This window comes from Rhinolophus sinicus, linkage group LG12, assembly GCF_036562045.2.
Source record: "Rhinolophus sinicus isolate RSC01 linkage group LG12, ASM3656204v1, whole genome shotgun sequence".
Taxonomy (NCBI): Eukaryota; Metazoa; Chordata; class Mammalia; order Chiroptera; family Rhinolophidae; genus Rhinolophus; species Rhinolophus sinicus.
The window spans coordinates 14,647,971-14,673,034 of NC_133761.1; the positions used below are offsets into that span (position 1 = coordinate 14,647,971).

The 25,064-nt window shown below is 37.4% G+C and overlaps 1 protein-coding gene and 1 pseudogene across 5 annotated transcripts in view; both read right to left on the minus strand.

Annotated features, from left to right (window-relative positions):
* Positions 1 to 25,064, minus strand: part of COL14A1 (collagen type XIV alpha 1 chain) — a 224,969-nt gene that overhangs the window by 158,111 nt on the left and 41,794 nt on the right. For all 5 annotated transcript variants that reach the window (XM_019716589.2, XM_019716514.2, XM_019716662.2 and 2 more), the window contains exons 2-5: positions 20,925 to 21,050; positions 11,603 to 11,719; positions 8,679 to 8,822; positions 3,639 to 3,725 (exon numbers count right to left, since the gene is read on the minus strand). In XM_019716589.2, coding sequence (XP_019572148.2) covers positions 3,639 to 3,725; positions 8,679 to 8,822; positions 11,603 to 11,719; positions 20,925 to 21,012 — 436 coding nt within the window. In that variant the 5' untranslated portion in view covers positions 21,013 to 21,050. The remainder of the gene's footprint in view (positions 1 to 3,638; positions 3,726 to 8,678; positions 8,823 to 11,602; positions 11,720 to 20,924; positions 21,051 to 25,064) is intronic.
* Positions 23,210 to 23,915, minus strand: LOC109434198 (protein limb expression 1 homolog; annotated as a pseudogene).

Here is a 25,064-nt window from a genome sequence, read left to right on the forward strand (position 1 = left end):
AGTATTTCTATGAGTTTAACAATATTGTTGTTTATTTTAGAGTCTTTATGTAATCATTCCATAATTGAAATTCATGGGATTCTGAGACCACCATTTTTGTGTATTCTGACTCTTACTCACGGTACATGGTTTACTTCTGTGTTTCCAAAGTTTAGATTATGGAATTTTCCTTGGCATTGCTTTATCCGTGGCAATCAGGAATTTGAGCTGAGCATATGTGCCTCAAATATCATTTTGGGTTTGCTTCTGCCAGGCACCCCACTTTTACCAGCTGTGAGCAATTTTTATATTAATTTCTTGAAGGGGAGGACCCCAAAGCCTTTGAAGAATATATATTTGATGCCTAATCTGAATATGGCACAGAACCATGGTTAGGAATTCTCAAGGACAATTTTATCTCCACTCAGGGCACAGGCATGCACAGAGGGGCTTCCTCGAACTCTCCCTGAGCTGATGAGAAGAGAATCTCTAATCCACCCTAGTGTTGGTGCTGAAGCACCATATCAGCTGTCTAGATAATAGCAATTATAACAATAAAGAGAAGAAGGAGGAGGAGGAAGTGGAGGAGAAGAAGAAGGAACACTTAGAGAGCATATTCCATTGACTAGGCATCCGTCTAAACCCTTCAGGGCATGAATTCCAGCCTAACCCCACTGTCCAGTGTATGACTGGATGCAATCCCTTGCCTCTGAACTCTGAAAGTCAGGATCTAGCCAGCATTAACCTATAAAACCCACCCATCACCCTGTTTTAGCTGATCTTTTCATTCCTACCTTACAAAAATTTAAATCCCCACCAGTCCCACTCTTGTCGAACTAAACTCACCATCCTGGGTTCAGAAGATATAAAACCCAGAATAACTTGGGGAAAAGATGGCAAATTTTCCAGTGAATCTCTTACCTGTAAGCTCACAACCATAAATGTATTGATGAGAAATAAGCAATTCCAATAAGTCAAAATACACCTTGAGAATTATGTTCCCAGGCTACGCTCAACCACAATAAGTGCATAATTCAGAACTACCCTTCTCCCAGACAAGGGCCTGGGAACATGTGCTGAGTCCCCTGCTAGACCATATAAGTCTCATGATGGTAGAATGCTGCTGATAGTGGCCACTGGGAAGTGGGTAACTCAGTGCTCAGCACTAAGGGATAATCACTAAACCTCCTCTATGCATTTACTGTTAAATCAATAACAGGAAAATTGGTCTATGGTTATATTGATTCATGCAAACTATACATTGTAATGGTAACAGCAAATAGTTATGTAGCACTTCCTCTGTTCTAGGCATGTCACATACATTAGCTTATTGAATCCTCACAACTAACTTTTGGGAGTTCTCATGTTTCAGGTAAAAAAAAAAAATCGCAATCGGGAGTATCAGAACTAGGCTCCTTTGAAGGTTTATATATGAGAGCACATCCTATACAATTCTTATCGGAAATACCAAAATAGACCAGCTTTCCTTAGACAAGCAATGAATTACTTAGTTCAGCAAGTGATTCTGTTCCAACACATGCAAAAGTAAGGATCAGTAAACTTTCTTTCTGAAAAGGGCGAGATAGAAAATATTTTAGGCAGGCAATCTGATATCTGTTCAACTCTGATACAGTGGAAAGCAGCTCTAGACAAAATGTAAAGGAATGAGTACAGTTGTGCTCCAATAAACCTTATTTAAGAAAACAGAGGACTGGACTTGGCTTGTGGGCCAGTTTGCCAGCCTCTTCAAAGAATAATGTAAGTTCATCTCATCCCCCTCTCAGAAAACGAGACCACTAGAATGGGCCCTTCCCTTATTTTCTCATTGTAGAAAACTGAAATAAATAAATAGATATTCCATTAAAAAAAAAAAAAAAAGAGGGTCAGAAATCTTAAGTGAAAACCATTAAAAGCAAATAAAAGAAAACCCTATGCTGCTTTTCCTATCTCTCAATCCTTTTCCGTCAGATTCTGCATTCTTAGGCAAAACACCAAAAATAACTGGATAAAGCTGTTTGGACAATAAAAGAGAAATAACCAGTGATGCAAATATGCCAATATTATGCCCAAAGGCAAATACCATTTTTGTGTGGGAGTTTGTTTTGGAGTGTTAAAGAAACATGTACAACAGGTTGAAAACAAGTGAATAACTGCACAGTAAATAACTTCTGTTTAGGATCTTAGCTCTTTGCCTTTAAGTGAAAATTATAAAATACGTGAACTATGTCTTATTGTACCAAGTCACTATCAATGTAGACTCTTGTACCAAAAATTGTAGACTGTAGGGAAAACAAAGAGAAGCATAATTGAACGTGGATCATGGGACCACATCTTGGAAGAGGGGCTATGGCAAGTGGTGCATTAAGGCTTGGGTGGGTAAGGCCTTTTTGTCTCTAATGGGCCCCCTTTATGCTCGCTCTTGACCTCCTGGGAGCCCTAACTGTGGCCTGGATTGTCACCATTGTCTACAGCTTGCGTCTTAAGACAATTCTCCCACAACACTAGGGCCCTCAGAGGCAGGCAAATGCAGTGCTCGTGCCATTTACCACTAGACTATCATGTCTCCTACATGCACTAACACGGAATGTTCTCAAAGTGAAAAAGCAATTCACAGAACAAGAAATACAACATGGCAGGCTGTACGTATATGTCTGTATATTCATAGAAAAGTGAATGAAAAGCAATGGGGTAAGCTGATGGGTGACTATGTTTTTAGCTATTAGTAGGTAACATTTTTAGGAAACCATTTGTTTGTCTTTCTAGTCCGTGAATATTTACGGGACCCCTGTTCCACATCGTAAACTGCTAGATACTGAGAAGCCAGTGAGGAGCAAAAACATTCACAATCCTTGATGTCTTAGATCTTACAGTCTAGTGGGGAAGACAAACATTCAATGTTAAGTGAATGTAAAATTACACCTATGACAAATACTGTAAAAGAAAGTTAGTTGTTGTACGAGGGCCTGTAACAGAATAGTCAGGGAAGGCTTCCGAGAAAGTAATGATGGAACTGAGCTTTAAAGGGAAAAAAGGAGGTATTCAGGCAGTGGTGATATGGGAGAGTGTTGTTCCATGCAGAGGGGATGGCAGGTGCTGTCCTGGGAGAGACCACGGCCTTTAAAGGGCCAGAGAGGAGGCCAGTGGGCAATTCGATGAGGAAGGTGTGGAAGGTAGGTAGGTGACCAGAGAGGTCTTGCTAAGGATTCTGGTCTCCATCCTAAGAGCTACTGAAGGGGTTTTAAGGTGTGTGTGGGCATAGCACAGGGTCAGATTTATCTTGAAAAGGTTGCTCTAATTTCTGGGTAGAGAACCAATTGTGATTTTGCTAAACAATAACTGTATGCCAAGAAAGAAATGGAAGCTTAGCTGAGTATTGGCAATAGACATGGAAAGAAATGAATAGATTGTGTCAGTATTTCAACTGCAAATCAATTCACTAGAACTTGGTGATGTATTGAATATGGGAGAGTAAGGCACAGGGAAGGAAGTGTTGACAATTTATATGTGTGAGGAAGGAACAAGGAGTGAAATGGGGTTAAGGGAGATTTGCACATTAGATCCGTACTCTTCTGATGGGACTAACAGTCACATATGTGTGTAGTGCCTGTGTTAAAACAATTCAATTCCCAAAATAAGCAAAAAAAATATATATATCTGACCTTCTGGTACAGATGGTTTATTCCCATTTCCTTTGTCCACAACCTTGACTCTGGGTTTTGAATCCTTTCTTTTTTCCAAATCTTTAACTGGAAGAAAAATAGAAATAGAGTAGCATGTTATGTTAAACACTGAAAAAAAAATATTCAATGCGTATTACTAAAACCCTTGCAAGTATTGAGAGTACTAAGTAGAAATTAGCTCCGTGGTAGAATGTCATCTCCAAAGACTGGAACTGCTATTTTCTTTCACCCTTATCATGGGAAGGTGTGGAACAATTAAGGAATTACTTTGATCAAGGATTCACTATGGGCAGATGTATCAAATAGATTTAAGCTTTCAAATCTGCTAGAAAACAGACATGATTATCATACATGAGGGAACGAAGGACCAGGAGGCTAAGAAACTAGAAAATATCTCATAAAGCCAGAAAGTGCTGGCACAGGATTCAAACCATAGCTTCGGGTCTCTGACAAGGCCTGAGTTGTCCTCTGCTCTAAAAACATCTTAGCTGTGAATATCCTCATTTGAAGTTAGTTTATCTGTAATAGAAGGTGGAGAACCCCATGCTATTTTTCTTTCAAACTTCAAAAAAAAAAAGTTTCCCTATGAATAAATAGTAGTATTTCTTTGTCACTTTCATTATGAAATATTCAGGGATGCAGAATGCTCCTTGATCTTTTAATTCATTCACACCAATGTATTCCATTAGCTTTACTTTCTACTGCTCAAAACGCCACAGCAGCTTTCCTCCTATTGCTGAGTACCTTACATTGTGTGAGTCAGTTAAGACCACCACCAAACTGGCTATAGTTTCTGCACAAATAAAATGCCCTGTGAAAAGGCAGAAGTCATCCTATGGCAAGATATTTCATTTAACTGTTGCCTTTACTTCACGGAAATCAGCAAATTTGTTGGAGGGTAGGCTATGCAGGGGAAACGATTTCCTCTGAAACATCCTTCCTGCCTTCTCTGACATATTATTCCATTACTCTTGTCTTTACCGTCTCCTCGTCTCAAAGGTGTTTTGAGATTTGTCATCTGCCAGTGTCGTGTCTCTGCAGTTCTATTACTCCTTTTCTTAGAAACGTTCCTTAGCTTTCTAGTACCTAGAAATTACATTCCAAGATTAAAAATAAAAATAATAAATGTAAGACGTCTTGATCCTGTTCTTCTCACGGATCTTCTAATTTTCTAAATTCATTTTTTTAGACCTCATCCTCTGACTTCTTTATAAGCCTTGGGCACTTTGGAACACCCCCTTCTTTATTTTTTTAATTAATTAAGTTTTTATTAAAGCATAGTTGACATACATTACATTAGTTTCAGGTGTACAACATAGGGTTTTGACATTTATACGCCTTACAATGTGATCACCATAATAAGCTTAGTAGCCATCTGTCACCGTACAAAGTTATCACAATATTATTGACTATATTTCCTGTGGTGTACATTACACCCCTGTCACTTATTTATTTTATAACTGGGAGTTTGTACCTCTTTTTCTCCTTCACCTCACCCTCCTCGCCTCTGGCAACCACCAATTTGTTCTCTGTATTTTTGAGTCCCTTTTCTGTTTTGTTCTGTTTGTTCATTTGCATTGTTTTTTTAGAGTCCACACATAAATGAAATCATACAGTATTTGTTTTTCTGTTTTTCACTGATTTCACCTAGTATAATATCCTCTAGATCCATCCATGTTGCCACAAATAGCAAGATTTCAGCCTTTTTTATGGCTGAGTAATATTCCAGTGTGTGTGTGACATCTTCTTTATCCATTCATCTACCAATGAACACTTAGGTTGCTTCTACATCTTGGTTATTATACATAATACTGCAATGAATACAGAGGTGCATATATCTTTTCAAATTACTGTTTTCATTTTCTATAGACAAATACTCAGATGTGGAAGTGCTAGGTCATATGGAACACCCCCTTCTTTAAATTATTTTCTTTTATAAAGGCATTATCTTGGGTTTTCTTGTATTCCTCTGACCCCTCCTTTACATTCTCATTCTTTGAGCCCCTTTTCTGCTTCTATTCCTGAAATGTGATCATATATTAAATTGCCTTGCATCTCTGTAAGCCCCACCTATAATTTTATCATCCTATAACTTTAATTCTCACCCTTCCATGGATAATTTCCAAATCGACATCTTCAATCCCACCCACATATAGGCTGTGGCCTCAAACTGCTTACATTCTGGGGGAAAAAAAAGTCTACAACTTTAATATGAAAAAAAATTGTGTTGAGCGGTGCTAAAGTAGAAATAGATCTGAGATAGAATAATTTTAAGGACTCGGGGACATTTCACTGGGAAAATAACACTTCAGCCTGACTTTGAAAGATGAGCAAGATTTTACAGGAAGAGATTAGCAAAATGTTATTCTAAAAAGGAAAATGGTGGCTGAAAAGTAAGTGTGCCAAAATGGGGCCATTGATCAGTCTCCAAATGAACAAGAAAAAATAACAACCCCCTTGAACTGAGCCACTAGGTCACATATAAGATGTAACACATATGTCACACCGAGCTGCTGTACCCCTCACGCGGGGACAAAATCAGTTAGAAAACTGTCACAAGCAAAGTGGCACTAACCCTAGCAACAGTAGCTGCTGTGCCCCTACTATGTGCTGAAGAGAGCTAATCCGTGCAGTAACAGGCACATGTCATCATCCCCATTTGCAGATGAGGGACTTGAGGCTGGACATGACTGAGTTGCTTGGCCAAATGCACACACCAGATTTGGAATCATAACATCCAGCAGATCAGACATGTCTTTCTGTCTTCAAATCCCAAAGACTGTTTCTTGTGCTTCCCTGTGTATCAGGAGATGGATTTATGAAGAATTCAAACCCCTACACAGTTGGAAACCTATATCCACAGGATTTGTCTGGATCACCATTTTCCTGGATCCAACCACGAACGTTTCCCAGGGAAGGGAGACCAGGCTTTAGCCCCATCTCACAGGGAGCAAAAATATAACTGAAATGCCAAATGGGAAAGGAAGTCACCCAAAAAAAGTTATTTTAATTTTATTCTTACAAACAGTTATATGGGAAGAACTAATCCCTCTACCCTGCCAATAAAAATAACATAGCTAAAAATATATATACTTACATACAATTTATCCAACTAACCAGTTAGACTGTTTCACTAAGATTATTTCAGCAGAGTTTAGTAACCTGAAGACAACAGCATGTGCTTAAGTCTTTTGAGAAAATAGCTGTTGGGAAAGCTTTTAAAGGCTACCTGTGTTTCTTAGGCTGCTCAGTCAGTGGAATATTTGAAACCATCGATCACAATACCTTTAGAGTATTGTAAAATGAATCATTTTTCCTTGTCCCTTTTACTGTTTCTCACAAAGTTAAAGATAAGTTATGTTGCTTATTCATGTCGGAATGTCAGAGGCCAGCAACTGAAGCCCAGTGCCAATAAAATGAGACAGAAGGCTGATTTACCTTGAAAATAACATTAAAAAACCTTTTCCTGAACTTCCAGAAAATGCAAGTCTCAAAAGAATGTAATGTTTAAAACATGTGTGTGTCCTGCTGACAGGTAGGTTTACCAAATGTCTTTTGTTCGGAAGTTTCCAGTTAGCAGGTCAACAAAGTTGATTTTTTTAATTTAGAAAAAAAATCACAAACTATATCTCATAAAACGTTACTTAGAAGGGGAAGGAAAAAAAGGAGAGAGAGAAAACCCAGATAGAACAGCGCTGCACACATAGCTCTAGAACCCACAGCCTCCCAGATTTGTGGATTCAACCTCGTGGCAGGATGTAAAAAGCTATTATTACTTGAAATGATGCCTAGGGTTTGCTTCAAAATAATGTTTGGGGTGGGGTAATAGATGAAACAAGACTGGTCATGAATGGCTAATTGTTGAAGCGAGTGATGGATACTTAGGAGTTCATTGTACTATTCTGCTGATTTTTTAAATTATGTTTAAAATTGCCTTAATAATAAGTTTTGCTTTTTTTTTTTTAATCTATCTTAACAATGAAGTAACACAGAAAATTAACCATGGCAGGCTTCTTCTGTTGCATTGATGATACACCAAAGTCTGCCCTCCACATTTGACAGGCCACCTCCCGGAAGAGGGAGTTGCTGTATAATTTCTCTGGTCACTAGAATATAAGGTCCATAGGGGCAGGGATCTGTCATGTCCCAGTACCTAGAAGAGGTCCTGACATTTAGTAGTCATGCAATATATATATTTTTGAATAAATAAATAAATGACTATTTCCTGAAAGGCAGAAGAATCAGGGCCCGTGTGAACAACTTTTAAACTCAATATAAAGAAACGCTGTCCAAAGAAACAGTGCAGACTGAGCTTTCAGTCTGGACTGAAACTTTTTCTCCTGCTTCGAATGTCTCTAGGTAGCCCTCCCTTTCTCTGTCTACCCAACTTACTATTTGAGAACTGGCTCAAATATGATGCCAACCCCCATCCATGCTCTTCCCAGCCCACTATTGAGGCAGAGAGAGCAGCCCCTTTCACAGAGTACTGAATCTCTCTCCCTCTCTCTCTAGTACTTGCCATGTTGTATTTGTTCACAGTTTGTCATGCGTACTGACACATAAGAGGCTGACCATAAATGTCAACTGATTAAATATTGGAAAGAGTTCAGTATCTTGTTACATAGTTTGGTTTTGTGGAGGCTAGGTTGGCACTTGCTAGGGATACTATAGAGGAGGTACAGGTATCATCCATTCAGTCATCTGTTAAGTATTTACTGAGCACCTACTATGTGCCAGGTAGATGAGATGTCTGAGTAAGGTTTAGGGGACAGCGCCAGGGAGAGCATTTGAAAATTAAAACTTAAAGGATAAATAAGAGTGCAGTGAAATGGGTGAAGGGAGAAGCAGAAGAGTATTAGTGATAGAAGGAACTCATGAAAGATTGTACTAAAGTCTTTTAAAGGATCTCTTCAAATCTAAACAATCTAGGATTTTAACTATTACAATATTTACCACAGACTCAAATTCAGAGTTGAGACAGGGTCCCATGCAGGCACTTTAAGACCTATAAATACGTACTTCTGAATTGACCTTGGGCTGGCTTGCTTTCTTTGTCTTTATTGTATGCAATAATTTGAACTGTGTAATTCTGATCTGGCATAAGACCTTGAATAATTGCTTTAGTTGCAGTGTTCTGAAGATTCAATTGATTGGTTTTTCCACCTACAATAAAACAGAAAGACATATCAGTTCTAAGAAATAGGTTAACTGTGTGTGTTAAGAAATTTTATTAACCAGGAATCATTTTAAAAGGTGAAGACATTTAAGAATATATATCTCATGGTACCTACGTGCATAGCACTTAATTGTAATATGCTTTTCATTTTCATTCGCAGTTGTACTCTTTGCATTAGACCAACAGTTGTCTAAGTTAGAATAATAACACATTCACAAAAATCTTTCATCATAACATACTATTGTTTTTATACACTAGGGAAAACCACAGTACCAGATTAGAAGACAGTAAGTCCTCACCATCAGATATACTCTTTGAGGAAAGAATTCTACTTCAAAGTGAAGGGAAAGATATGGGTAGACTGCATGTACTTATCTACGCTGGAATTTTTCTTATGGCCTTTCTAAAGTCAGTCACAGCGTCTCTGAAGCGTGAGCAATTTACTTGTCTTAAACTTGAGTATTACTGACTCAGGATGTTCAAGGAACCACTCATTACCTGGCTGCTTAAAAGTTAGCTTGGTTCATGAAAAGATTTCAAACTCCCGTTATCTCCCATCAAATTAGACTGACATCTAAGGCTTTCCTGAAAATGCTGTTGATTAAATACTCAATCTTTTATACAAAATTCCAACTATACCTTTCTTCTCCAATTTCTGGCACTGATTACAATGTCAAGAAAAGGGAAATTAATTTAAAATGTCTGCCCTTCTAGCAGTAACTGCAAAAAGGGTCTGAAATTTGCTGAACTAATAAAACAGAACAGAACACAGATTACATTTTAATCATATTCTAATAAAATTAATGACTTTAAGTCTGAAATTTGATGCTACCATCCATGCCTCCTGCCACTAGACAGCAGAACTGAGCCTTTCTCTTGCCAAAACCCATTTCCTTAAATGCATTTGTGTCCAAGATTTAAATCAGGTTTAACAAACTTCTATCATTTAAAATTCATCTATGACAAAGTGCACCAATTTAGTCTTTCATAATGTGTTCCACTAAATGAAAAAAAAAAAAATCCTTAGAAAACTGTATAAGAATCCCTCTCTGAGAGGCATAGGGTGTATTACTTTAAAGGCATTGAGAATCCTGCAATAAAAAAAGCTTTAAACTCTGTTTAAAACGGTACTTCTCAAATTTATTTGACCATTAAACAATTTGGTTGTGTAATAGCTATTAGTATCCTGAAGGATACCGTGGAACATGTTTTGGGAAAGACTAGTATAAACAACACTTGGAACATGTCATATAGTGCTAAAATGTCTACAAACACTGTGTGTCTCAATGTACTTATTACTCTTTCTATTTACTCTATTTATTTTATGTTTAATCAACTAGATACCAGAGTGTCAAGGCTGACTTATTCGTTTGGGCCACTGCAGGAAGGACACAAGGTCACTGGGGAAAACATACCCAGTATTCCTAAAGAACTAACTTGCTTTCCTCCTCAATTTTTATTTTGTCACTAGAGGTATGGAAGCAAGAGCTGGACGTCTACTCTTTAGATGTGCTGTGGCAGAGGGAATTGAACAGTCAGGCTGAGGTTTGGTTTAGAGCCCACCCAGGTCACTTTTAAGATTCTAAGATTCCTCAATGACACCTGCTTGATATACCTAACAGATTGGCGTTATCAGCAATTAATCAGGAAAAGTTAGAACCCTGATGACCGGGAGAGAAAAAAATTCCCTTTCAAGGTCCAACATGGGGAATTCTCAGAGGTACCACACATTAGAAATTTATATTTTGACCTGTACTGTCATAATATTGTTCAAGAATCTCTTAAATTTCTCAGCGTGGCTTCTTTTAGAAAACAAATTGTATTTTTAAAAGTCAAAGTTATTTCAAAATTGGGCCGTGTTCCAAAAATGAAAATTCTGAACCAAACAGAAGAAAAGACTGCTTTCCACAAGTGAGTGACTTCTGTAGGTCAAAATGGGAAAAGTTAGCCTCTGGGAGCACTAAACTGGAGGTCATTCTAAGGAGAGTAAGCATAACATCTGTTCATAAAAGAAGGTCCCTTTTTAGTGACCAAGCAAGGAATGAGGTGTTACATCTGTTTGTTTTGTTTGAGATTTTAAATCTACTACGAGATAAGAGGCCCCTACTTAGGAAAAACAGAGCATCATTTTATGAGTTGGGAAAAGGCTTGCAATAGAAAGGAGTCCAGTGCCGTCCATATAACTATCTTTATCACCAATAAAGAGAAACAATTATTATGTTTATATAAATACATATTATGCAAATATGCTATTAGTAAGCATTTATTACAGTGTGAAAATGGACCCTAGAAGAAATGACACCTGAGCGATATACTAAAGAGCATATTTTTTATATAACTACTTTATCTTCATGATGAATAAATTTAACTTTTGCTTTTCCTGCTTTAATTTATCACTTATTTTCACAATGTCTACTTAGCTTTCATAATTTTAATGTGGTATCACTGAATAATAGTCTATCAACTTAATTAATCATAATTTACTCAGAAGGTAACAGATGTTGGCCATCCAGATGTACTGTATTTTTTTAAGTGTCATTAGATCAAAAGTATTCATCCTATGTTGAAACGGAGGTAGTAAGAATTTTTGATAATCTAGAAATTTCACCTGAGGAGAATTATGGATCTTTAGACTTCGGGACCATTATTTCCTGGATTCGAAGGTAAGATTTCAAGCTCAAATCTTTAAAAGAAACAAAACAAAAAACCTACACATTTTTAGTTACCTATGTGTTAATGTTGCTAAACTCTGACTGACTGTTTTTACCTGAAGCTGGAGACACAAGAAGTTTGTATCCACCAAATTTTCCTCTTGGAGCCTTCCATGAAATCTGTATACTATCGTGAGATAATACATTATATCTTAACCGTGTCGGTGAAGCCACTGAAAAGGAAAAACAAAAATATGTTGAAATGTTGAAACATTTAAGCTTCCATTTGTTAAATTAAAAAGTCAAAGTAATCAAAATATATAAGACTTCTTCAGCTTCAAAATGTGTTCTTTCTACAACCCCATTAATGAGTTACTCGTTGGCAAAATAACACCAGCTTAAGAGCATTTGTTTCTTACTCAAGAGATAAGCATTTGTTAAATAGTACTGACCTTATGACAAAGAACTGTGACTTAGGGTTAGAATTTAATACTCTAGTCTGGTTTAAAAATTGGAGCCAATCTTGTAAAATGCTGTCATTATGTTATAAGGATAAATTTTTCTTCTTGGAACATCTGAGCTTTTATAATCTACTCTACAGGGACTTGTTTCATGGCTTCAGGTTTTTCACTTTAGTAATCCAATATCTGTTATGATAAGGTCATTTAAGAAGGCTATTATGAACATGTTATAGTAATAAGATATCATTTAAAAACATTTGAGAAAGAGATTGTAAAGGACCAAATAAAAAAGAACCAAATAAAAGATAATTTTATGAACTTTGATTTATTATTCAAGTGTAGCTGATTTATACGTTACAGAATTATACAAAGCACATGGTCATAAATCATCCCAGGATGTTTAATCTTTTCTGATAGTTCACAAAATTAGTAGATCTATGTGGTTTTTTGTTTAAGTCATTCAAATTTAAAAACATATTTTTGGAACTCTACTAATATGTTACAGAATTTAAAAAGAAATATGCTGGTAAGAAGATTTTTATTATATAATATCTAAATTAGTTTTGGGGGAAAAAAGCTAAAACTTAACAGAAAAGTTTGCTCTATTACCACTTTTACGCCAGGCCTTTCTTTCTCACTTTAGGAAACAGAGCATGGGAAAAGAAAACAACTATTCTTCCTAATAGGTATCTCGTATAATATGGGGTTTGGATATCAGTTTGTTTCTCAGTTGTGTCACTTATTAGATAAATAATCTTGAGCAAGTGACTGTTTCTTCCAAAGCCTTATTGTATAAATTATTATTTTTTTAAGTTACAGTTGGCATTCAATGTCATTTTATATTAGTTTCAGGAGTACAGCATAGTGATTAGGCACTTATAGAACTTACAAAGTGATCCCTGTGAGAAGTTCAGTACCCACCTGACACTAAACATATTTGTTGCAACATTATTGACTATATTCTCTATGCTGCACTTTACATCCCCATGACTATTTTGTAACTGCCAATTTGTACTTCTTAATCCCTTCACTTTTTCCACGCATCCCCCAATCTCCCCCAACCCTCTACCCCCCCCCCCCGCCATGGCTACCATCAGTTTCTGCTCTGTATCTGAGTCTCTTTCTGTTTTGTTTGTTCATTTACTTTGTTCTTTAGATTCCACATATAAGTGAGATCATATGATATTTGTCTTTCTCTGTCTGACTTATTGTACTTAGCATAATACCCTCTAGGTCCATCCACGTTGTTGCACCAAAGCCTTATTTCTAAAAAAGGTGGCAGCAATACTTTCTGCACATGATAAATGACAACATTAAATAGGATAATGGCTAGAATGCATTATAACAGCAGGTCAATAAATATTTGTTCCTCTTCCCTCTTCCTTCATGTATGGGGGCCCTCCAAAGCTCATTTAATCCTCATAAAAATACATTGGTATCCCAATTTTATATAAAATGGAAGTAAGGAGAAGCTCAGAGATTTTCCCAAGTTCACATGTTGATGAATGACAATCTCTGACCCCAAATGAAATTCTCTGTTCCTTTGGAAGAAGATCCCATAAAGAAATCACCCTTCATTGAGCTGGATGAATGAGTGATTTACTCCTCTATAGACCATCCACTCATCAGAAATCAGTCAGCACTGAGGGACATAACCTTGAGTAGAATTCTCTTTCTAGAGCCCTTTACTACCTCTCATTAGAGAATGCCAGTGAAGCAAAACAAAAACTTTGGCTTCCCATTCTCAGTTTGACAGGTATGGAAGAAAGAGTTCACATTTCTCTGGTTTATGGGAAAATCCAGATGTATCATAAAAACAACTAGTTTAACATAGAAGAGGAAGGCGGCTAAGTGAACATTTGGGTGAACAGAGAAACAGTTACTATTTTGCTTAGTCTGGAAATTGGGGAGAAAATCTATCTATAGATAGGTTTTTATTACTTACGGCAGAAGACTGAAAATAAGAATTTAAAAATGTAGACAATATATCCAGTTTCTGAGCCAAATCTTGTCAGTGGGCTGATAGACATCATTGGGCAAGCTTATTGCAAAGTTCTGCATGAAAGCACTGGTGAAAGAAAGCTGGCATGCCTGAGAACCAGCCGTCAAATGGAAAAGTGCAAGTAGGATGGAGGATTCAGTCTAGATAGTTCCAAGAGGGTCAGCCAATTCTGTCAGCACCCCAGGTGTGTTGACATCTCAAGGAGAACAAAGTCGTTAACACCATTCAGGTTTCCTAGGTTAAAGATTAGACATCTTTGCAGCATTTTCTAGCCAGGCTATTGTTCTTTGACCTGGTCTGAGTTTATACCCTGTAACAGTTTTTTGGGGGATGGCTAACCTTGGGAGCCTCCAGGAGAAAATAATGAGGGCAGTATTGATGATGCTCTGACCACACAGGTCACGCTCAGAGAGCATGGGTGTGCTCCAGAACCCAGAGTGACACTAGCTTCCATTGAACTACGCAAGGAAATAAAGTGTGAAGCAAACACTTCATCAATATTCAAATCCATCAACAATCAACTTTTTCAACAATTTACAAATGGTTCATAGGACTCTCGTCCCATTACAACTGCTAGCAACAAGCAATACCGCCATTTTCTTTTATCAATAGGCCACACCTTTTGCCTATAGAAGCATAAATGCTCTCACAATCATTAAAAGAAAATCTTAGTTGGACACAAATGTCACTTTTCCTTTACACTTTTGCCTTTAGGGCGAAAAACACTGAAAAGAAGAAAGGCTAGTTAAGAAAGAAAGATGCATGAGGTCACAGTTTTGGATTTCAAAGTTATTTCCCTTTTTCCTGTATGGAAGGCACTGGGACTGGTGCCAAAGCAAGGGCAGCAAGATTGACAGAAGCACTCTAAGTGCAGCAGAGAAATAATTGTCCTTATCTCATGGAACAAAAATTTGTGTATATTTAATACCAGACCCATGATTTTTCTTTCTGTGAGCACAAAGGAGGTGCTTCTATACATATACTTAACTTACAGTAATAATTATAAATGCTTGCATGAACTTGACTCAACAGTTACTTTGTGTCAGTTAAAATCCTAAGCCTTTTAAGAAGACAAAAGTCAAGTGTAAAGCTTGATGTCTGGCACACACCAAGAACCAAGAGCAAGCTAACAAACTCAGCCTTTGCATGGTGAAATCAGGCTTCCCATGAGAGATTGGGCCAAATACAACATTTGTGAATATATGAACTTCATCCCAATGGGGGCTTGAGGAAGTATACCGAGGAGGGTCCATTCACTATCTTTCTCTTTAGTACAGGATTAAGCTTGTTACTGAAAGTATGGGGGTATTTTTGTTTAATCATGTTGTATTTTTTTTGAGATGGAAGATTTTCTTTAAACCCCAAGAATTTCACTGCAATCATTCTCAGAAATCAAATCTCATAGGCATAGGCAAAAAAAAAAAAAAAAAAAAAAGGAATGTTTATGTTACATTTCAGTGAAGACTCAATTTTCTGCCTTTTGTTCCCTTCTTTCCTTCCTTCCTTCTTTCCTTCTTCCTTCCTCTCTTCCTTCTTCTCTCTCTTCCTTTCTTTCACTTCAATTCAACTCAACTGAAATCTTCCTGTTTTGACAAGTGACAATCTATGCAAAGGTTTACTTCTAATGAAATAGTCTCATTAGTTTCTTGAAACGCTACTTTTTTACACAGGGACACTGACATGGAGGTCTTCTGTTCTTCACGCCCCATAATCACCTCCCCTCTTCCTTTTCTGACAGCACCTTGGTTTTCTTCCAAGGAACAAACTCCCTTCCCACTGCATGGGGCCTTGGCTGTGCTGGATCAACCATCCATCCCCCCCTGGCTTAGGGGTGGGAGGTCAGGCCGACTCTCCCAAGAATCTGTCCAATGATGGAAGGATGGAAAATAGAAAATAGCTCGTCATTTCATTCCAATGACGTGCTTTAAAAAAAAAAAAAAAAAGTCACTAATTCCTAGAAACTAGTTCTAGAGTGTTTCCAGATTCTTACCCTTTTCAAAGCTTAATTACTTAATTTTTACCTTAATTTTATGAGCTACTTCACTACCTACCAGTAAGTACATTTTTTTGCTTAAATTGGCCAGAGATAGTTTCTATTATTTGCCACCGAAGATCTCTGACTGGTAGAGATGGAGAAGTATGGGCACTGAGAGTATTTTCCCTTTCAAAACATAGTTTAGGTTGCCATATCAATGGATCAACATTATTTTTATTAAGTAAAAGACCTCTAAACAGCAGAGAAGTATTTGGTTTATTTTTCCAAGTGATCTTTAAAAAAACAAACAAAACAAAAAAAAAAAAACCAAACAAACCAAAAACAGAACGTTAGCTTTTTACCTCAGTCATTTTTCAATTAAATGCATTGCCCGAATGTTCTATACATTGGAGAAATTAAAAATCTGAGAGAAATTTACTATGGGATATGCTAGAGGGATCTTTTTATCTTGCTTAGAACCTAACGTGTTTTAATTTCACGATTCATTATAAAGATGCTGAAAACAGCCGTAAGGAAAATACTCTCCACTCCCAAACATATTTGACTACTACTAACAGCAAAAATAATGATAATAATAATAGTAAGTGTAAGTGTATTAGCACAGAAGAGGTCTTTATAAAGTTAATTCTAGCCCCACTGCAAAGTCTCCAATTTTATATACTTTGAGGTTTTTTAAATGATAGTTACTTTACCTTCAGTGGTTCCTTCTTGCAACCATCCAGAACAAACATTACTAGAACCAAGCACAGACTTACTATGGAATTCTGAGGAAGTATTGGTGCCACCATTCGGTCATACTATACACATTTTTCCCCCTAGAGCCAACACATTACTTTGTCGGTGTTCCAGTTCATTTAACAACCTGCCTTGAAAAGACGATGCTGGACTAGTCCAGGTATAAACAGTTATATGAGCCAATGTGGGTTATTCTCTAGAGAAGGAAACTGCTTCATAAAGAATTACCCGGAGAGGCAAAGTGCTAAAGCATACTCTGTGATTAGGGATTTAAGAGGTGAGCGTTAACTTCCTGTATGCCTTTTAATATTGACTGCTTTCGTTCTCTAATGCCGCTATGACAAATAATCACAAAGTGGCTTAAAACAACATAAATGTATGATCTTACAGTTCTGGGGGTCAGAAATCTGACGTGGGTCTCTCTGGGCTGACATCCATGTGTCTGTAGGGCTGTGTTCCTTTCTGGAGACTCGAGGGGAGAGTCTGTTCCCTTGCCTTTTCCAGCTTCTGGAGGAGGTTTCCCATATTCCTCGACTTGAGGCCCCTTCCATCTCCAAAGCCAGCAATCGCTGGTCAAGTCTTTCTCACATAGCATCACTCTGACATTGGTTTCTCTTCTCCCTCTTCCATATTTAAGGATCCCTGTGATTGGGTCCAAATTGGATCCACCTAGATAATCCAAGGTAATCTCCCTATTTTTCAGCTGGTTAACAACCTTAATTCCACCCGACATCTTAATTCCCCTTTGCCATATAATATAACATATGTTCAGGCCCTAGGGATTGGGATAAGAACATCTGTGTGGGCACATTATGCTGCCTACTACAGACCTTTTCTTTTTCCTCATTTTGTGAATAAATGTGATTCCAAAAATGTCTATAAGAATATAAGGTTTGAGAAAAATTGGTGTCAGCTACAGTGTTTCCCTGAAAATAAGACCTAGCCGGACTATCAGCTCTAATGCGTCTTTTGGAGTAGAAATTAAAATAAGACCCGGTATTATTTTAATATAAGACTGGGTCTTATATAATATAATATACTATAAGACCAGGTCTTATTAATTTTTGCTCCAAAAGACGCATGGGAGCTGACTGCCCGGCTAGGTCTCATTTTCAGGGAAACAGGGTATGACTAGGCATTGTTCTGTCCTGGAAATACAGACACTAAAGAGAGAACCCCTGCCTTTAATGAGCTTCATTAGGTAAACCAACAATTACGACACAAGGATATAGAAGCAATAATAACACAGGGATTTAAATTAAAGTCCCCATCTACTCAGTTCTCCAGCAAAAAGCCTCAGAGTCATCTCTGGTACAGTAGCCCCTCCTTATCCACAGTTTAGCTTTCCGCGGTTTCAGTTAACCGCTGTCCACCACACTCCAAAAACATTAAATGGAAAACTCCAGAAATACACAGTTCGTAAGCTTTAACTTGTGCACCATTCTGAGTAATGCGATGAAATCTAACACCATTCCAGGACATAAATCACCCTTTTGTCCACCATCTCCCTTTGTCTACCTGCCCGTGAGTCACTTTGCAGCCATCCCAGTTATCAGATCGGTTATCAGAAAGAGAAAGAGAGACCACATTCACATAACTTCTATTTCAGTATATTTTTATAATTGTTCTCTGTTATTATTAGTTAGTGTTGTCAATCCCCTGCCGTATATAAATTTATAAATTAAACTTTATTATAGGTATGTACGAAGTCTGACAACTCGAGAACTTGCCACCGTGCACTTACATTGGCAGCACTGTACAAACAGCTCAGTAAGGTTTCATAACCTTGGCATATCAGTGTCTCACAGCTGTGTTTGTGTCGACGTGTGGCGGTGTCTTGCTGAGTGGTGTTCATTATTGTTGTTGTGTTTTTGTGTGCCATTGTGAGAATGTCTGAGCTTGAATTAGAGCAATGAACAAACATCACATTTCTTGTTAAACTTGGCAAGAGTGGAAGTGAAATCAGGGACATGTTAGTCCAAGTTTATGGGGATAATGCCATGAAGAAAACGGCAGCGTACAAATGGAGTAAACGTTTTCCTGAGGGGAGAGACCACCCTTGACACTTAGCTCTTAGACAACTTAATATACGCATGATCTTCTCATGATCTATCTTGCTTTCGTTATTCCTATCCCTCAAGCCCCTGTGAGTCACAGAGATGAGTATCAGCAATATTGCTATCAGAGTGCCCCTAAAAAAGAGCTGTTTAAAATCCCCCATAATCTGGCTCCAATCTAGCTTTCCATCTTTGTCTGTCACCACACCCCACAGAACCTGTATTGGATTTAATCCGTTTATACTGTCTCTCCAGTGGCCATTAAGCTGCTGGAAGGCAGAGGGAAGCTTCATTCAGCTTTGTAACTTGAGCCTGACACACAGGATGTGCCCCATAAGAGTTAATTGAAAACAGAATTTGGCTAACACTGTGTATCTGGCAGACAGCATCCCTGAAAGTACCCCAGAAGAGCTCTATATGATCACTTCCTCCACGAATGACTATTCTGAATTAAGCTAGACGGAGATGGCAAATCTGAAGGGCTTCGTGATTTGCCTACCCTTTGTGCCTAAGGGCCTACATCCTGTATCCATAGTGTAGCAGGTGAGTTATCTAGGATTTCTGTTATCAGTTTTCTAATTGTCACAGCTGAAAGCATTCTTTTATCAATGTAAATAACATAAGCAGAACTTGCCTATTCAACTGATGCCTTTGTGTTGCATGAAGTATTGGAAATACGGTCATTCACTTACAGTGTTTTCACACTATCGGACCATGCAAAGAGTCACGTTCCATTCCTTTCCAAACAAGTGTGCCCCACATTAAGGAACCAGGGTGTAATGTTTCTTGCATCTGACTTTTCTACAACCTTAAATTCCAAACATTAGACATTAATACTCCTAAAACAGCCTTATCACATTGAGACTACCTTGCTCAGCTGATGAATGACAATTTCAGCACCCAAATTTCTGTTTCTGCTGGATTACCATGTTTGTCTAGTAATGTCTTTTTGAGCAGTTTTACATATATATTATGCACTTATTTTGGAGCTTAGCATACTTTCTCTGTAAAGGGCCAGATAAATATTTTAGGGTTTGTGGACTTTACAGTCTTTGTCACGAGTATTCAGCTTTGCCATTGCAGTGTGAGAGCAGCCAAAGACATATGTAAACAAATGAGCATGCTGTATTCCAATAAAACTTTATTTATAAAAGTAGGCAGTGGGCCAGATTTGGCCCAGAGGTGGTAGCTTGCCAACTCCTGACATACTTTATAAAACTGAGTGGAATTCAAAAATACAAGTGCAGATCCCAATTATATAAATAGTAGATTTCAAAAAGTAAGTTCAATTAAAACAAAGCTAGAAGTCATTAGAAATGCTTAAAATGGCGTATCAGCAGCCTGTGTCAGATCTTTACTCACCTTTAGACTATGTGCTCAGTTTTGCTTTTTTGTTTTTTTGGGTTTTTTTGGAACAGGACTTTATTGGGGAACAGTGTGTACTTCCAGGACTTTTTTCAAGTCAAGTTGTTGTCCTTTCCATCTTAGTTGTGGAGGGCGCAGCTCAGCTCCAGGTCCAGTTGCCGTTGCTAGTTGCAGGGGGCGCAGCCCACCATCCCTTGCAGGATTCAAGGAATTGAACTGGCAACCCTGTGGTTGAGAGCCCACTGGCCCATGTGGGAATCGAACCAGCAGCCTTCGGAGTTAGGAGCATGGAGCTCTAACCGCCTGAGCCACCGGGCCGGCCCCTATGCGCTCAGTTTTTAAAGAACGAAGCAAAATTAAGGGCCAAGTATGCAATGGTAGAAATATTTTGTAGACATTCTATTTAAGAGACAAGGCATGATTGGGATACACGCTACACACATTATAGCTCCTTATCAATAGAACTGATTTTGTAATATGAAAATGTGACATTACTAATTCAATTTGCGCAGCCGAAAAGAAGCCAAGTTCAGAATGAGCCATTAAACCAACTGCCACAAAATGACTAAGCTCAATCACTCTTTTTTTTTTTTTAGCTCAATCACTCTTGAGGTCATAATCCTCATCCAAGTTGTGGCACATTTCTACAATGTAAAGAGTTGGTAATAATGAGCAACAGCCAACATATGACCATGTCCTAGAAACACATTTGAACCAGTGAAGCACTACTAGGGTAAATAATTTTTTTAAAAAAATGATCATTAGAACCAACACAGCTCATTAGTCCCAGACCCTAATAGTTAGCTTAAAGTTCCCCATTACCTTGAGCCTGGACAATGGTGCAAAAGTAAGCAATTGCCAAAACAGTGGGAAACAGCCAGTATTGCGTCTTGCACTGAAAAATCTTCATTTTATTTTCTGCTTTTCACATGGGATGCAGCAGCAGTCCTGGAAACAGAGAACACAGGGATATGTTTAGGAGACTGAATATTAGGTACGAACATGAGTCATCTAGGACAGGCAAACAAGCCAATACGGATTAGTATTGTCAGTACGTAATTCATTCCCTAGGGCATATGTTTCACCCTAAAATATAAACTGATAAAAGATGTGTGAAAAGATGCTGTAAAGGCAAAGAATGGTCTGAAGTATATGGGAAAGAAGTTCAGAAGGTCCTTTGTGACTCTTTTGGAAGGCATAAATTGCACAGTGAATTTCCTAAAGGGATGAAATCCAAAAGTTTACCTGAAATGAACATAATAATCAGACAATCATAATTTCCTTGCCAGTAATGTGCTGCTCCAGTATTTGTCACATAAAGTTAGAAGCCCTACTATTGCCTTATATTGCCTACAATGTAAAGATAGGTAGGATCTTTCTTCCAGTGATCAAAGAGAATTTGAAAAATCACTTTGTGCTAATATTAAATCACTATTCAGCTTTCACTTCACTGGGTGAAGTAATCCCTAATCTTTTCTTATAACTGTATTTTTCTCATATGTGTGAATCTAAAACTCTTCCAAGTTTTTCTTTTTCATTATAATATCAATAAAAGAAGAGCTATAAGAAAAAGAGAGATAAATGAAAAGAGGGAGAAGGAAGGAAAGGAAAGAAAAAAGGGTGAATGTTAGGTATTAATTTAAAAGGCCAATCTACAAATTATTGACTATAATTATATTATAAGCCATTACAGATTTCTTCCCTCAGAGATTAAGATGTCTCAAAAATTTTCTTCAACCCAGGGTATTTTTTTGTTCACATATTCATTCATTTATTCATTCATTTATTCCTCAGTATTGTTCCACAAAAGTTCTGAGGTATTTAATAATAAAGAAATATAATGTATAAGATAGGGTTGCCAGATTTAACAAATAAAAACACAGAATTCCCAGTTAATTTTTAATTTCAGGTAAATAGCAATATTTTCTTTAGTATGTCCCATGCAATATTCGGTACACACTATATTAAAAAAATATATTATTGTTTACCTGAAATTAAAATTTAAGTGGGTGTCTTGGAAATCCTAGTCTAAAGGGAAATTTTGTGGAAAACTAATACAGTAGTAGTAAGTTAAATAAGCAGAGAAAATCTACCTGGTTGTGTTAGCAGAGGTGACCAGGAATTTGGCACAGAATTTATGAACTAGCAGTCCAAGAAAGAAGGAAGCACGCTAAGTTTTAAGGTTTACTAGATCATTAGATTAAATTTTAAAACATCTTTTTGGAGATGCGGCGCTTTTCCTGACATGGAAAACAGAGTAGACTTTTTCCCATGGTTCATCCATAAAAGGTCACTGTACTTTATTCACCGTAATGTTTATCGAGCTCTTAGATGTGTGAAGACAACTGTAAGTACTTCACACATACATACATTCCTTTAATCTTCATGGCAGTCCTTCGAAGTAAGAAGTAAGTATGACTTCAATATCAGTTTACAGATGAGGAAAATGAGGCGCAGAGAAGTTCCCCAAATCACAAATCTTGTGAGTTCAGGATCCACGATTTTCACCCTCACAGACATGGTAGAAGCATGCTCGAAAAATTTTTGTATAGTCTCACACTTCACACCACTTTCTTTTCATTCTAAAATATCTTCCCTTGATGATGACAATAGTCATGAGTTTTAGTTGTGCAAAATTAGAAAATACAAGCACAACAGAGTATGCTCTTTTTGAAGTCTATCTTTCCCTTACTGAAGTGCAAATATTTTCAGATGACAGTCCTGTTATAATATATATGGCAATACCATAATTTATTTATTATCCATCTTTATTTGAAAATTTAGTTGATTTCCAAGTTTGTAATGACCATCCTATTCACTCACATCTCCTTGAATATGTGTATATGGATATAGATTTCCTTTGGCTAAATTCTCAATGGTGGACCTGCTTGGTAAAACAAGATGTGTGTTTTAAGGTTTTTGAATGCCCTACAGATTTATACTTATGTCCACATCCACCAGCATCTTATATGAGTACCAAACTACATCATTTCCACCATTCAAGTCGTAGCTATAGGTGCTAAAACTCCCATGATGCCCGTTGATGAGTTTCCGAATGATCCTGTCTAGCCTTTGCCATCCTTGTGGGCACCTGGGAACTGGCCTTGCTAGTGATAGGTCATCGGCTCATCACTGGATGAAAAAGTGTCAAGGATACCACAGATCTGAATCAAGGCTAAGCTCATGATTTCTTGCTTTTCTACGTAAAACCATCATTGTACTCTGCTTTCCTCACTACCTCTAACTGCTCCAAGGCCATTTATTGCTCTTAAGAGGATTTCTGACTCTTACTCATTTCAATCCAGTTCAGGGCCATGTTGCTGCTCATCTTTTCATCTAGGGAATATTGAAAATATAGGAGATGTCTTCCCATTGGGAACACTTTATTTTGCAAAGAGCTTTTACACATCCCTTCCAATGCAATAGTTGGGAAATGGTCATCAGTTCCTGAAATTCCAAACATGATCTTCTCCATGTTTGATTCCAACATGGAGTAATGGGTTCTGATGCTGATGCTCGCTGGGGTCATGTGCACATCTAAAGTGTCGCTGATACAAGCAACTACTTCCTGAACACTTCCCACAATAAATTCGTTGGTGATCCTGTGAAAGGGCAGCTCACGGAACAGAGTGTTGACATGGACTTGTAGACCTCTACAGCTTCACTTGGGAAAGCTGCCCCTTGCTGCTGCCTGCTTTCCTGAAATTCCAGTAACACTGACACAACACTGAAGGCTTTGGAGTTGAGAGCCAGTTCTCTGTGGGGCAAGATTTAGACAATGATGAGTCTCAGGGATTCCAAGATTCTGTTCATCTTGGGTCTGCCGGTGCAAGCCATGTGCAGAGTTTCTCATGCCTGAATTCCTGCAGTCCTAAACTGAATCTGTGTAATTCATTGAGGCACTGGGTTACCAAAGAATCCCTTTAACATCTGCAAGTCCGACATTTCCCAGAGATAGCTCAGGGGACACTTCTCCCAGGCTCACTTATCTTTGTTGTCTCCACATACACATATTATTGTTTTTATACAATGTTGACTATATGTAGGTAATTTTTGGATTAGTATTAATAATCAAAACTAACTAATAGCTTTCATTTCTTTAAAGGTTTTGGTGTCAAGATTATTTGAGCTTCGTAAAATAAGGTAGAAAACTTTCCACATTTTCATTGTTTTTCTAATAGTTTAAGTAGCATGAGAATGATCTATTCCATGAAGAGCTATGAATAATTTCAGCAAGAAAATCACGTGGACATACTTCCCTTTTTTGCAACGTTTTTGAGATATAATTTACATTCAATATACAGCACAAACTTAAAGTGTAAAATTCGGTAAGTTTTAACATTTTATACACTTATGATACATTTCCCTTTTTGAAGATAATCCTGCACAAGTTTTTAGAATGTTTTCTTGTTTATATATCTACTTATGCTTTCTGCTTCTTGGTTCTAGCCTGAATACTTTCCCATAAAGTTATTTTTTCCATTTTAATTTTCAAATTTGTTAGCAGAGTTGTGTGATTTCTCAACTTAAAACATATCTTTTCTGGTTATAGCTCCATTATTAGTACTAAATTAATGCTTTTCTGACTTCTTTTTTCGCTCCAGAATAGATTATATATTTGTCCAGACTGCATTTTTTAAAGTTTTTTTAGCCTGTCAATATTGTGTGTTTTTTTGTTTCTGATTTCTTTCTGTACTTATCACTAGAAATTGCTTTTTTTCCTTTTCTGTTTTTTTTTATTTCTGTTGCCCTTTTTAAAAAAATTTTTTTGAATCCTTAATTAATGTAACGTTATTCTTTATTTGAGACCATTAATTTTCCCATGAATATGCTTTGGCAGCATCACATAAGCATTAATTTACTTTTTAATCCAAGAGTTATTTCAGTGAGTGTAGCAAAGCATGATTCTATGAACCTTCAAAGCAATATGACTCATGCACTTAAACCTCTGATATTCTGGTT